The sequence below is a fragment of the Carcharodon carcharias genome, chromosome 8, assembly GCF_017639515.1.
Source record: "Carcharodon carcharias isolate sCarCar2 chromosome 8, sCarCar2.pri, whole genome shotgun sequence".
Taxonomy (NCBI): domain Eukaryota; kingdom Metazoa; phylum Chordata; class Chondrichthyes; order Lamniformes; family Lamnidae; genus Carcharodon; species Carcharodon carcharias.
Genome location: NC_054474.1, coordinates 49,166,953 through 49,181,321, shown reverse-complemented (window position 1 = coordinate 49,181,321; position 14,369 = coordinate 49,166,953). Strand labels below are relative to the sequence as shown.

The following is a 14,369-nucleotide window of genomic DNA, read 5'->3' as shown; positions in this document are numbered from 1 at the left end:
AAGAAGACTGCAGCCCTTGAGTGCCTTTTGGATGCCGTGGAGGATTGCTGAGGTGTCCTCTACCCCCGTTCTGGCCACAGGAGGGGCAGTAACATTACCACTCCAGCTTAGTAGGCAACGGCAGCGGTGGTCAGTGCCAATGCTGCACAGAAGAAGTTGGCCATTCAATGCAGACAGAGGATGAATGATCTCATCCGTGCAGCCAGGGTATAGCAACCATCTCATCACTCTAAACTCTCACACTCAAGCCCATCATACATTCACTGGCATCTCACTCACTACCAGTTCAAGGGACATCACTACCCATTCTCACACACACCCTCACATGTCCATCTGGCCTCATCTCCTCTGAAGACTGCCTCCTCAGCCCTCACCATTTTGAGGCCACTTGCACAGATCAACATGTGGCCTCCCACACACACCCTGGGTTACCCTCCTTCCCCAGTACAGCTTTCGCCCTGCAGCTTCTCCCTTTGCCTGAGGCCACTTGTCCCCCTTCCCAAGCAAGACCTTGCCCTGCAGCCATTGAAAAGTCACCTACATTTGGCTGATCTGGTAGGTAAAGACCTACGCTTGAGGCCCCCTAAAAGTGATGTGGTGCTGTCTGTGAAGCCTGGCGCTGATGAATGCAAGTGCTCACCAAAGCAAGGTAGGCAAACAAACCTTGAAGTCCCGAGTGAAGTGCAGCCCACCAGCTGCACGTCAATTATGTGCTATTGTGAAACACGTCGATGTGAGCAGAAGATCCAGTGGTGGGGGGGAATGAGTCTGGCAGGCTGGCCTTACAATGACATGCTGATGTATTACAATGAGGTTTCCAATGTCTGGATGTGGGAAACACGGCCCACCATCGGTGGGCTGAGCAGATGATTGCAAATTGGTTTCACACCATCATGAAACCAATTATGCCATATTGTCTGCTCACGCAACCAAACACACACAATGCCAGTGGGCATGGAAAATCCCAGCCATAGTCTCCCCACCCCAGCCTCAATTTTCCTCTATGACCTTTGCTGAGATATCAGTTTCCCTTCCTCTTCTGTCACATTCAAATACTGACAGGAAGTTGGAACCTTGGTGCTCTGGAGTTGCATGGTAAGATTTCATTGCACTGCACTGATCCACTATCCCATTGATCCATAACAGCAACCTGCAAAGCTGGGGTAGCTCCTGAGGCAACATTAGGTTGTCCACATTGTATCCTGATGGCAGAAAAGACTTTGTAGCCTTTCTCCATTTTAACCCAAGCACATCCTGCTGAAGGCCTTGGTTCCACTGCAGTACTACAATGATTTTAAACCCTTGCAATAGTAGGCTTCTTCTTGGCACTGGGAATCCTACCAGGAGCTTGCATCTTTAATGGCCCTTATACAAAATAATTGATAGGGGTCAGGGAAGAGCCAGAGGGATGGTCAGATGTCACACCCTGCCACTACTTAATCCCTAAAAAGAAAATCCATCCTTTAAACTTGCTACTTGCTGTGAATGAAGTGTGCTTGGTACCAAATTATGTGCTGTGAACATTAGCTCATTTTGCAAAGGACCTTTGGAATTGACTAAAATAGGAAGTTGCATTGGTCTGGCCTCAATTTGAACCTGTAGACGAAAGAACAGCGTAATCACCCCCACACTGTGAGATGGGACCGGGTTTGTGGGGGGAGGGGGGGTGCGGTTCTGTATTGGCATTGAGTTAAATTTGAATTTTAAACTTTGCACCATAAATGTTTCTTCACATTTCTAAAATTGACATAAATTTGCTGTATCATGGTTAAAAATTATTTCTAAATGCATTTTTGCATAACTTCTCCTGCTTTTAATTCCAGTACACAAACTTTAACATTAATTATTAATTTTAATTGTTCTAGCCCTAAAGTTATAGTTATCATTGTTCCCTCATTACAAGTTAGATTTTACACTTGAAAGAAATAGCAAATGAAGCTGATCAGCATAGCTTTGATGCAATATATTAACAGAAATTGCATTTCTTTGCTACTTGAAGGTTTGTATTTGGCATCGTATGAAAGTGAAAGTCCAGAAAACCAGCTTGAAAAAGACAGATGGAAAACTTTAAGGTAAATTCTAATTCTGTTTTTTTTATATATTTAAAAGTGTTTATGAACATAAGCTGTATGTTTACTATGGTTGTCATGACACAATTTCAATAGCATGCAAAAAATTTTTCATGCATAACACAAGTTATCACATATATCAGAAATGTTGCAAAGTGTTTCACATATAAAGAATTATTCTAAAATGCAGTGAGTTATGTGAACTTGTTTCAAAGTAAGGGACATAATTCAGTAGGTGAGAACTTTGATAATTTGGGAGTCGTATATTTAAGGTTTCACAGTCCTGAACTGAAAGCTCCCAAATCTCTGGATTTACCATAACCTGGGTTAGTGGATATATCTGTTAAGTCTAGATAAAAGTTTATTAATACATTCAAATGTTTGAAATAGCAATTATTCCAATATTATATCTTGCGGTAACATAATTTTAATGCTTTAGGTAATTTAAAGGGCGCAAAATACTTTCATAAATCTGATATAGTCTCTTATTTTAAACTTTCTGACTTTTGTTTCAGATCAACACTCTTGGGAAAGACATGAGTGTATAGAAACAGTAAAATGCAAATCTACAAATATCATAGCTTGCACTATTGACTTCAGAAACCAGCAGAGACCTAGGTTTCCTTATGAGCTTTGATGAGCAGGATTCATCAATCAGAATTATACAGATACAGGGAAAAGAAAATATTCCCCACTCCAACCCATCTCTGAATAAGCAGTATTTAAATTATACAGATCCTATTAATGGAAAACTGGATAACAAAAAACACAAAAATACAGAAAACTGAAATCTGTGACTGATTTAGACAAATAAGACTGCAAGACATGCAGTCACTTTTCTCTCAAACGTTGGATAGATACAACAGTAAATACATCATTTTTTTTAATATTCTGGGCACTGGATTGCTCATGTTTTGAACTCTAACCGAAATGGGTTTGAACATGTGAACTGAACTCAAGAAGCAGAAGATACACTGTGCAAAGGTAACTGCTCTTTATCTCAACTGAAAAAAAACACTTCCATATGCAGGAAGATTCTACTAGACTGACATTCAGTTGTGGATATTACTTGTTAATTCTGTAGAGCACATATTTTGTGTTGTAATATTTTACTCAATGGGTACCTGATCTGATCACATGCATGCATTTAAAATGTCTCATTAAAGTTTGAATTATTGTGACATTTTTAACTCGCTTGCTTAGCAAGACTAGATGATACAATTCATCACTTAACATTATTTAAACAACATAGGAATACATAATGTAAATATTAATCTGACTTTCTTATGTGCCCTTTGAGATATGGAAAAAATTTTGGGTTATAAGTATCGTTTGTCAGTATGCCTTGTTCACATTAAATCACAGATTAAGACAACAGATTTAAACCTGATAATCCTCCATTATCTTTTTATTACAATTTAAGACTGTAGTTACATTACCGGTGAAGTAATGTAACAGTAGTATGTTAAATCTCCATAAAACTTTATTCACTATATCAGGTTTAAATTGGGCAGAAACATACTGTTCCCACAGAATTTACTAATTTTGTTATGTAAATGTGACTTTCACATACTTCTACTAATCCTTTTTAATTTATAGTAAAAAAAGATTAATGTTGTTGATTGCTATCTGTACAGTCATGGTGGTGATGAATATTGAGGAAGAACTAAATCTGTATGATAACTTTGTATGATTCCACAGTTAATTAAAATTCTGGAAATTAAAGCCATTGAAAGTACACACAATAGTGACAGACATATATAATGGCATTTACTTGTTATTTAAGTGCAAGATATTTTTGTAGCACATAATATTGTAAATGGTGTCACATATTTGCCAAACTAGTATTATATGACTGATGTCATATGTATATCATGTTGATCATCTGTGCGCTGCATCCATTTGCAAGCACTTGTTTTACGAACAATTTTTTTGTAAATTGTATGTCAATTAATTTTATAATCCAATGGGGATAATCACAAGCACTCATAACTCGACACAGCGGATATCTTTCTGTCTTGAGTGGTGATGAATTTGGCAAAACTGTTGGCTGTACTTGGACACAATGCTTCACAGGTGTTATAAGGCTTAAAATGTGTACAGCTCTCCATATTGTGCTGGTACATACTTGCCATTCTGACACTTCACACTTGGAAAATCTGTTTGTTGTCAAATGCTTCCTATGAAGAGTCTAAATAGCATGATTCCTTCAACAGTTTTGTAGCTGTATGCTTTACTTGGTTTAAAAAAATGAAATTGCAGCTGTAGTGTTTAAAAATTGATTTTTTTTATACTGCTGTATGAGATTATTAATGGAAATGTTGATAATATTCTGGCTAATTTATCTGTGCATAGAATTTATATATTATGTGTAATTTATACTGTGTTCTAACAGTTTGGCTGAATGGTTGTCAATTTCTAATTTTTGTACCCATAGTTGTGAATGTTTTAAACTCTTCTAATAAATGAAGCAAGCAGTTATAACCATGATACAAATATTTTGTTGCATCCTCTCCATTTTTCATTTCACCCTTGTTTCCAAAAGTCCACAAAGTGATATTTAATAAAGTAGTTTGGTAAGATTATCTGCCGATAGTTATTATAAATGGATAACTTATTTTCAGAAATGTTTCTGCACTTCTCTAGCTGTGTAAGTGAGCAATACCAGCCCTGGCCCTGAAATTTCGAATTCTGCAACCTTAAACGCGCTTAGTGAAAATAAAGATGACCTTGTTCTGGGATCAACGAATCTGATTAAAGCTGGCAGAAAATATTTCGGAGTCTGTTGTAGAGTGGCCAAGTTATACGATTAGTGATAGAGTTGGTCTGCAGACACTTCTTGCTGGAAATATTGGGCTGAAATTTCCTCTCGTCAGGTAGGAAGTTGAAGGGTGGGTGTGCACAAGCGCACTTCCAATCGGCGCCCCCGATCCGAGGCGTGGCACCATTTTATGTGGGCAGGCCAATTAAGGCCCGCCCAGTGTGACACCCACACACAAGCGCTATGCGCTTCCTGTTGCGGGGTGGGGGGGGGGGTGGGGGGGATCTCAAAATCGAGAGTGCACTCTTTCGCATGTGCGCACAAAAGAGCGCACTCATCTCCCTGAGGCTAAGTGCTGCCTCGGGGAGATTGGCTCAAAATGTACAAAACCTAAAAATAGAAAAGTAAAATTTCCCTAACATGTCCCCTCATATGATAATGTCACAAGAGTTGGGACATGTTTATAATTGTTATTTATTAAATAACAAACTTTATTAAAAAATTTTAAACCCTACATGAAACCTCATCCTACCTGTGGATGAGGTATCATGCTTTTTCTAGTTTGCGCTGGGGCTCTTGGCCTGCCCACCAACATTAAGGTTGGATGAGCAGGTCCTTTAATTACTTAATTGACCCTATCAATGGCCTCAATTGGCTGATTTCGCTGCACCCCGCCTTCCTGAAAATTTAAATGGGGCGCAGTGATGTCGGGAGGAACTCCCGACGTCACCGCACATCATTTTACACTTTGGCAAGCAGGCCCTGTCCCAAGCGAAAAAACCTCCCCATTAAGTTTGTTTACAATATACTGAGCAGCAACTACAGGCCTAAATAGCCAAGTGGTTATGGTACTGGGTTTGTAACCCCAAGATCAAGAGTTCAAATCTCACAATGGCAAACTAAGAAATAATGTAACTTCATCTGAAACAGATGGAAATGTTTAGCTTGGCCTAAATAGCCAAGTGGTTATGGTACTGGGTTTGTAACCCCAAGATCAAGAGTTCAAATCTCACAATGGCAAACTATGAAACAATGTAACTTCATCTGAAACAGATGGAAACAGGTTTACTCAAAAGAGTATCAAGAGTTCAAATCTCACAATGGCAAATTATGAAACAATGTAATTTCATCTGAATAGGGACAGATGGAAACGTGTTTGTACTCGAGAGAGTTACAGGTGTGCTTTCAACTCCAAGTCTAAATCTGCACTGACTGCTGAGTTAGCCTGCACTACTCTCCCATTGGTTACTACAGATCATGTAATCTTCCTTAACAAGTGTTATTCTTTAAGGTACATTACACACTAAATAAAAACCACAATTACTACATTCCTCCCCCTTTAACTTGGCTATACATATATTTGTAAGTACATATTTTTCAAGACAACATAATATTTACACAGGGTAAGGAATTATCAGTTCAGTCTTTCAGGTGGTTTCCTGGTACTTGTGGAATGTCGCAGCTCCACAACTTCAGATTCTTTGTCAGGAACCTCCTTTTCCAGAGTTGCCTGAAGATCAGGTGCTTCAATGGGCACTTGCAGTTCCGTACCCTCAACTCTTACAGGAACATCATGCATGTCAGTCCCGGGTTGAGTCTCTTCAACAGGAAGCGCAGACGCTGTCATGATCATTGGTGGAACCAAATCTTGGTGATTTATCTCTCTCTTCTTTAAATGGTCCACATATTTACAGATGATCCGGCCTTCCACCTCCACGTGGTAAGATAGAGGTCCAGTGTTATGAGACAGCAGTTTGTTAAAGCTGAGCTATCCAAAAATCCCAGAGGAAAACTTAAAAATATAGGTTATGAGAGTTGTTTAAAGAGTTGTGTTTGAGGTGCAACCCTGAATTCAGGAATCAGACCACAAGTTCGAAAGGTTTTATATTAAACTAAATGAAATATTTTGGCCAGGATTTCCCAGTTGGCAAGGGGGGGGGGGGGGGGCGGGTGGGCGGGGCCCACTCGCCGACGCGTAAAATGATGCAGGATGACATTGGGCAGAACTCCTGACATCATCCCGCCTCATTTCAATTTTCAAGTCAGCGCGGGCTCAGCTGAATCAGCTGTGTGCCCGTCGACCTGTCAATAACCAATTGAAGTCATTTAAAAACTAATTGCAGTATTTAAAGGACCTTCCCATACAACCTTAAGGTTGGCAGGCAGGCCAGGAGACCTGGAAGGCTTCAGAGAAAGCATGAAACCTCATCCACGGGCAGAATGAGGTTTCATGTAGGTTTTTAAAAAATTAATAAAAGTGTAACTAAAAGTGATGGACAAGTCCCAACTCATGTGACAGTGTCAGGGAATTTTTTTTTCTGTTTTTAACATTTTTTAATTTGGAGCCGATCTCCCTGAGGCAGCACTCTCGGCTGATTTATGATTTGATTGCCAGGCCCATGCATGAAAATGTATTCATATGCTGCCACAATTAAAGCCCATTATTATATTCTTGTTGAGGTTGTGGATAGTATAGCCTTGGCCTCACTAAACAATCCTAGCAACGGTTTGTGGTCTGAAACGATTGCAAAATGTTGGCCGTGTTTGTACTGGTGAAATTTCTTGACACCAAAGCTGATGGACAGGCCTTCTTTTTCTATCTATGAGTATCCCTTTTCCGATGTGGTGAGTGTTCTTGATACGTAACCTATTGGCCATTCCGTGCTGTCGTCCATCTGGTGAGAGAGCACTTCTCCCACTCCATAGGGAGATGCATCACATGTCAGCACCAATTCTTTCGTCTGGCCATAATGCACTAATAGATTGGGCTAGTGCAACAATTTTTCACCTTTATGAAAACTTCTTTCTGGGTGACCCCCAAGACCAATGTTGTTTTTTTTAAGTACAGAATGCAGGGGGGCCAGCACTGTGGACAAATTGGGTCACGTGAGAGGACATGTTTCATTACATTTTTTTAAATTATTTTTTTCGTATATCCTCATCTCCCTGAGGTAGTTCTGTGCCTCAGGGAGATTATGAAGTGCGCACCTGCACGCATGCGCAAAGTTAGCACTCACCCTCCTTAATTGGCCTGCCAAGGGCAAAATTCTGCCCTCTGATTCTCGTCATGCTTTTCCATAGGTACAAACGTTGACATCTTGTAGTGTGTGAAGGTCTTTCCACTGGTTTTCTTTTTCTCTGCAAAGGTTGCTCGCCCCGTCATGAACTCTGTCGTTAAGCAGGGTCTCTCCGAGCCTCTTCTGCTGTTCTTCCAGGTTTTGGCTTAAGACAGCCTGCATTTCTTCAGGTTGTTGAGTCCTTACACACCCCTTTTTCAAAATAGAAATGTTTCCAGCTTCCTTTTGGAATCCCAGTGGCCAATCAAGGTTGATTTCCCTTAGCCAATTTCAGCCTAGAAGGCTTGATCCTCTGCCTCTCAATATTATCACTGGTAGCTTTGTCAATTGGCTTCCATAATGGACAATTACTCTGCTTATGCCTTTTTACTTGAATGTCTTCACCAATATAGGTTTTTAGCTTGGCATCTGTTTGTTCCAAACTTAATTGGTGTTCACTATTATTTAAATATCTGAAGGTATGTTCCCCAATTACTGTAGTAGAAGCTTTCATGTCCACTTCCATTCTAAAAGTTTTCCCCTTCACTTTCACTGTGACAAATATTGGTTCTGTCTTTCAAACTTTCAGATTAAACAACGAGTAATTATCTGAATTTGTTGTTTCAGGCTCTCCAACATTGTAGATTTCATTGGGCTTTTTTTTTTACAAGCCTGCTTGAATCTTTCCTTGCACTGCCTCATCATATGTCCATTTCTGTGACAATAGTAGCCTTCGATTTTTTTAAACTGCCAATTGCTAAAAGACTGATTGTTTCCACCTCTCTTAAAATTATTCTTTGGCTTCGCTGCTAAGTTATTTTACTTTATTGTTCACTGTTTCCTGCTACTCGGCGGAGTCTTGCTTTGTCAGGTCTCTTTCGGCTGAGGTTTCCTGCCTAATGCAGAGGATGGTGGCATTTTGCACACCATGTATTGCTTTTGAATCTCTTATAGCACTTTCTATGGCCAGTGCTATCTCTAGCGCCTTCTTGAAATCCAGATTCACTTCGGACAATAATCTTCTGAATAGACTCCTCTTTCACACCACATACTAAACGATCTCTGAGCATGTCATTCAGAGTCATACTGAACTCACAATATTCTGTTAACTACTTCAAATTTGACACGTAGCATGCAATTGTCTCACCTGGGGCTCTATTTCATGAATTAAACCTGAACATCTGCATCATGACTGAGGGCTTGGGTTGAAAATGACCCTTCATGAGGTCCACCAATTCATTGAATTTTTTCGAATCTGGGGCACTGGGTGCTGTCAAACTTTAATTCAGGCTGTAGGTTTTGCTCCCACAAGTACTCAAGAGGATCACTCACCTCTTCTCTTCCCTGGTAATCTCGTTCGCTTGAAAAAAGAACGTGAGGTATTCTATATATTGAGACCAATCGTCTGTAGCTGGTTCAAAAGGATCAATTCTCCCAAATTGTGGCATTTTGAGAGAGGATAACTTTTTCAATTCCAACGCAGCTTGCTACTTACAATCACTGGGCTAGGTGCAGTGCCAATTTCTTTTTAACTTGATTTCTTCGCCAGTTCATTGTAGGGTGGCCAAGTTGTACTATTACTGATAGAGTTGATCTTCAGACACTTCCTAGGTAGAAACATTAAGGTTATTTACAATATACTCAGCAACAACTACACTTATGCTTTCAACTCCAACTCTAACTGGCTGCTCAGGTAGCCCGCACTACTCTCCTATTGGTTATTACAGATCATGTGATCTTCCTTAACAAGTATTATTCTTAAAGGTACAATTCACACTAGATAAAACCATAATTACTACAGAGTCATGCCATTAAAACCGCGCAGGGTGAATTCATTTTAAACAAAGAGCGGGGCGAGGGTGGAGAATTCATTTAAAAACCAAGCAGGGTGAGTGTGGAGACTTCATTTTAAACAAGGAGTGGGAAGATTTCATTTAAGAACATAAGAACTAGGAGCAGAAGTAGGCAATTCAGCCCCTCGAGCCTGCCCCACCATTCAATACGATCATGGCTGATTTAATTTCAGCCTCAACTCCAATTTCCTGCCCTTTCCCCATAACCTTTCAAACCGTTACTAATTAAAAATCTGTCTATCTCCTCCTTAAATTTATTCTGTGTCCCGGCATCCACTGCACTCCGAGGTAGTGAATTCCACAGATTCACAACCCTTTGAGAAAAGTAATTCCTCCTCATCTCTGATTTAAATCTACCACCCCTTAGCCTAAAACTATGGCCTCTCATTCTAGAATGCCCAACAAGGAGAAACAGCCGTTCCACATCAACTTTGTCTATCCCCTTTAGCATCATATATCTCAATTAGATCTCCTCTCATTCTTCTAAACTCTAGCGAGTATAGGCCTAAACTGCTCAATCTCTCCTCATAAGACAAACCTTGCATCTCTGGTATCAATCCAATGAACCTCCTCTGAACCGCCTCCAATGCAACTACATCCTTCTTCAAGTAAGGAGTCCAAAACTGTGCACAGTACTCCAGGTGCGGTCTCACCAATGCCTTGTACAGTTGCAACAACACTTCCCTATTTTTATACTCTATTCCTTTAGCAATAAATGTCAAAATTCCATTTGCCTTCCTTATTACCTGCTGTACCTGCATACTAGCTTTCAACGATTCATGCATGAGGACACCCAGATCCCTCTTCACTGAAGCATTCTGAAGTTTTTCTCCATTTAAATAATAAATCGCCTTTTTATTCTTCCGACCAAAATGGATAACCTCACACTTATCCACGTTAAACTCCATCTGCCAAATTTTGGCCCATTCACCTAACTTGCCCATATCCATTTGTAAATTTATTTATTCATTGCAACTTACATTCCCACTTATTTTGGTGTCATCTGCAAATTTAGCTATAGTACCTTCTATCCCTGATCAGAATCATTAATATAGATTGTAAATAGTTGGGGCCCAAGTACCGAACCCTGTGGCACCCCACTAGTTACAGCTTGCCATCCAGAAAAAGACCCATTTATCCTGACTCTGCTAGTTAGCCAATCCTCTATCCAAGCTAATATATTGCCATTAACTCCGTGTGATCTTATCTTGTGTATTAATCTTTTGTGCGACACCTTATCAAAGGCCTCCTGGTATACTACATCTACAGGATCCCCATTATCCACTTTGCTTGTCACATCTTCGAAGAACTCTAGCAATTGTCAAACACAATTTACTCTTCATAAAACCATGCTGACTCTGATGGATTGCATTTTGACTTTCCAAATGTCCCATTACTACTCCCTTAATAATGAATTCCAACAATTTCCCAATGACAGACATTAAACTAACTGGTCTATAGTTTCCTCATTTTTGCCTCCCTCCCTTTTTGAATAAGGGCATTATATTAGCATTTTTCCAATCCACTGGAACCTTTCAAGAATCTAGGGAATTTTGGAATATTATATTCAATGCATCCACTATCTCCGCTGCCACTTCCTTTAATACCCTAGGGTGTAGGCCATCAGGTCCTGGGGACTTGTCACTCTTTAATCCCAATAGTTTGCTCAGTACTTTTTCTCCAGTGATGGTGATTGTTTGAAGTTCCTCCTTCTCTATACCCTCTGCATTACCTGTTACTATTGGGGTGGTACTAGTGTCGTCCACTGTGAAAACTGAGGCAAAATATTGATTAAGCGTCTCTGCCATTTCTGTGTTCCCCACTATTAACTCCCTAGTCTCATCCTCCAAGGGGCCAATATTCACTTTAGCTACTCTCTTTCTTTTCATATACTTGTAGAAGTTTTTGCTATCAGTTTTTACATTGTGCGCTAGTTTTCTTTCATAATTTACCTTTGCTCTTTTTATTGCTTTTTAGTAACCCTTTGTTGATCTTTAAAAGTTTCCCAATCTTCCAGTCTGCCACTGACCTTTGCAATTTGGTATGCCTTAGTTTTTGCCTTTATGTTATCTTTAACTTCCTTGCTTAACCATGGATGCTTTTCCCCCCTCTTACCATCTTTCTTCCTCTTTGGAATATATTTTACTTGGGAGGAATTGAATATGTCCTTAAATATCTACCACTGTTCATCAACTGTCCTATCTTGTAGTCTTCCTGCCCAGTCCACTAGGGCCAAATCTGCCCTCATGCCTATGTAGTTTTACCTTTGTTTAACTCCAGAACACTCAAGTTTCTCACTCTCAAACTGAACTTGAAATTCAATCATGCTAAGATCACTCTCCCCTAGAGAATCCTTTACTATGAGTTCATTAATTAATCCCATTTCATTAGACAAAACCAAATCCAGGATAGCCTGCTCCCTGGTTGGTTCCACAACATATTGCTCCAAGAAACAATCTCTAATACACTCCATGAACCCTCTCTCAAGGCTACCCTTGCCAATTTGATTCGTCCAGTCTATATGCATATTAAAATCACCCATTATTATTGCCGTGCCTTTCTTACATGCTCCCAGTATTTCCTGGTTTATACTGAGCCCTACTGCTGAACTACTGTTTGGGGACCTATAGATTACTCCCACCAGGGACTTCTTTCCCTTGCTATTTCTTATTTCTACCCAGACTGACTCTACGTCTTACTCTCCAGTGCCTAAATCATTCTTCACTGTAGCACTGACTTCTTCCTTTACTAACAAAGCTACACCATCTCCTTTTCCTTCCTGCCTATCCTTCCAAAAAACTGAGTACCCTTGGATGTTCAACTCCCAAACCTGCTCTCCCTATAACCATATCTCAGTAATCATCACCAAATCATGCCTATTTATCTCTATTTGTGCTGTTAATGCATTAGTTTTATTCCAAATGCTACGCGCATTCAGGTACAAAGTCTTTAAGTTTGCCCTATTGTCAATTTTCCCCACTCATATGATTCTTTGGTGCAATATGGCATTCACACACTCTGTCCTTTCCTTTCACTTTTTGGTAACAATCAGCCTCGTCACATATTTCCATGCAATACAACCCTGCCACCAACACACACACACACACACTACACCCGCCACCCCCCCCCCCCCCCCCCCTGCCACCATACTATTTAGTTTAAAGCCCTTTCTACAACCCTAGTTATGCGATTCGCCAGGACACTGGTCCCAGCCTGATTCAAGTGGAGCCCGTCTGAACGGAATAGCTCCCTCCTTCCCCAGTACTGGTGCCAATGTGCCATGAATTCGAACCCATTTCTCACACACCAATCTTTGAGCCACACATTTACTTCTTTAATCTTATTGACCCTGTGCCAATTAGCTCATGATTCAGGTAGTGATCCAGAGATTATTACCTTTTTGGTTCTGCTTTTTAATTTAGCCCCTAGCTGCTCGTATTCCCTCAGCAGAACCTCTTTCCTCATTCTACCTCTATCGTTGGTACCTACATGGACCATGACAACTGGATCTTTCCCCTCCCACTCCAAGTTCTTATGCAGCCCAGATGAGATATCCTTAACCCTGGCACCAGGTAGGCAACACAGCCTTCGGGGCTCTCGATCCTGGCTACAGAGAACGATATCTATTCCCTTAACTATACTATCCCCGATTACCACAACATTCCTCTTTTCTCCCCCCACTTGAAGGGCTCCCTGTACCACAGACCTATGGTCAGTTTGCTCATCCTCCCTACAGTCTCTGCTCTCGTCCACACAGGGATCAAGAATCTCAAACCTGTTGGGTAAGGGCAAGGGCTGAGGCTCCTGCAGTGCTACGTCCAGGATCCCTCTACCTGCCTCACTCATAGTCACACCCTCCTGTCCCTGACCACTGGCCGAATTTAAGGTAGTTAATCTAATGGGTGGGACTGTTTCCTGAAACACAGCATCCAGGCAACTCTCCCCCTCCCTGATGTGTCACAGTGTCTGAAGATCAGACTCCAGCTCATCAACTCTGAGCCGGAGTTCCTCGAGCAAACAACATTTGCTACAGATGTGGTCACTAGGAACCACAATGGGGTCCACCAGCTCCCACATCAGGCAGCGACAACACACCGTCTGGCCCTGCATCTCTATTTTATTTAATTAATTTTTCAATTTATTTTTAAATTTCCTACTGGTCTTTAGTTTATCAATCTGTAAACTATTTCACCTATGTACCTTTAATCTTAAAGCAAGTTAGAATAGAGAATCAAACTACACTTTTTAAAATAAACTGGAACTCACTCTCTCTGCTGAGTTGAAGCTGAAGTGTTAGGCCGCCGATCCTGGGCCCCAGTAATCACCTGTAATCTGAAATCAACTTGGAATAGGTAGTTCAAACTAGCAGTTACTTACCAACCAGTGAACTTACGGTTTTCCTGTGATGTCACTCTTCATTTTTTCTCACTTGGTGACAGTGACTGTAGAGGACACTCTTCCCAGACTGCTTCCCGGCGACGGTGACTGCAGAGGACACTCTTCCCAGACTGCTTCCCGGCGACGGTGACTGCAGAGGACACTCTTCCCAGACTGCTTCCGGTGACAGTAACTGCAGAGGACACTTCCCAGACTGCTTCCCGGCGACAGTGACCACAGAGGACACTCTGCC

General features: G+C 40.9%; 1 protein-coding gene across 5 annotated transcripts in view; it reads left to right on the top strand.

Annotated features, from left to right (window-relative positions):
• The window catches only part of LOC121281361 (ras-GEF domain-containing family member 1C-like), a 252,523-nt gene extending 247,958 nt beyond the window's left edge, over window positions 1-4,565 (top strand). For all 5 annotated transcript variants that reach the window (XM_041194292.1, XM_041194293.1, XM_041194294.1 and 2 more), the window contains 2 exons: window positions 2,000-2,072; window positions 2,585-4,565. In XM_041194292.1, coding sequence (XP_041050226.1) covers window positions 2,000-2,072; window positions 2,585-2,609 — 98 coding nt within the window. In that variant the 3' untranslated portion in view covers window positions 2,610-4,565. The remainder of the gene's footprint in view (window positions 1-1,999; window positions 2,073-2,584) is intronic.
• The last annotated feature ends 9,804 nt before the right edge of the window (window positions 4,566-14,369 follow it).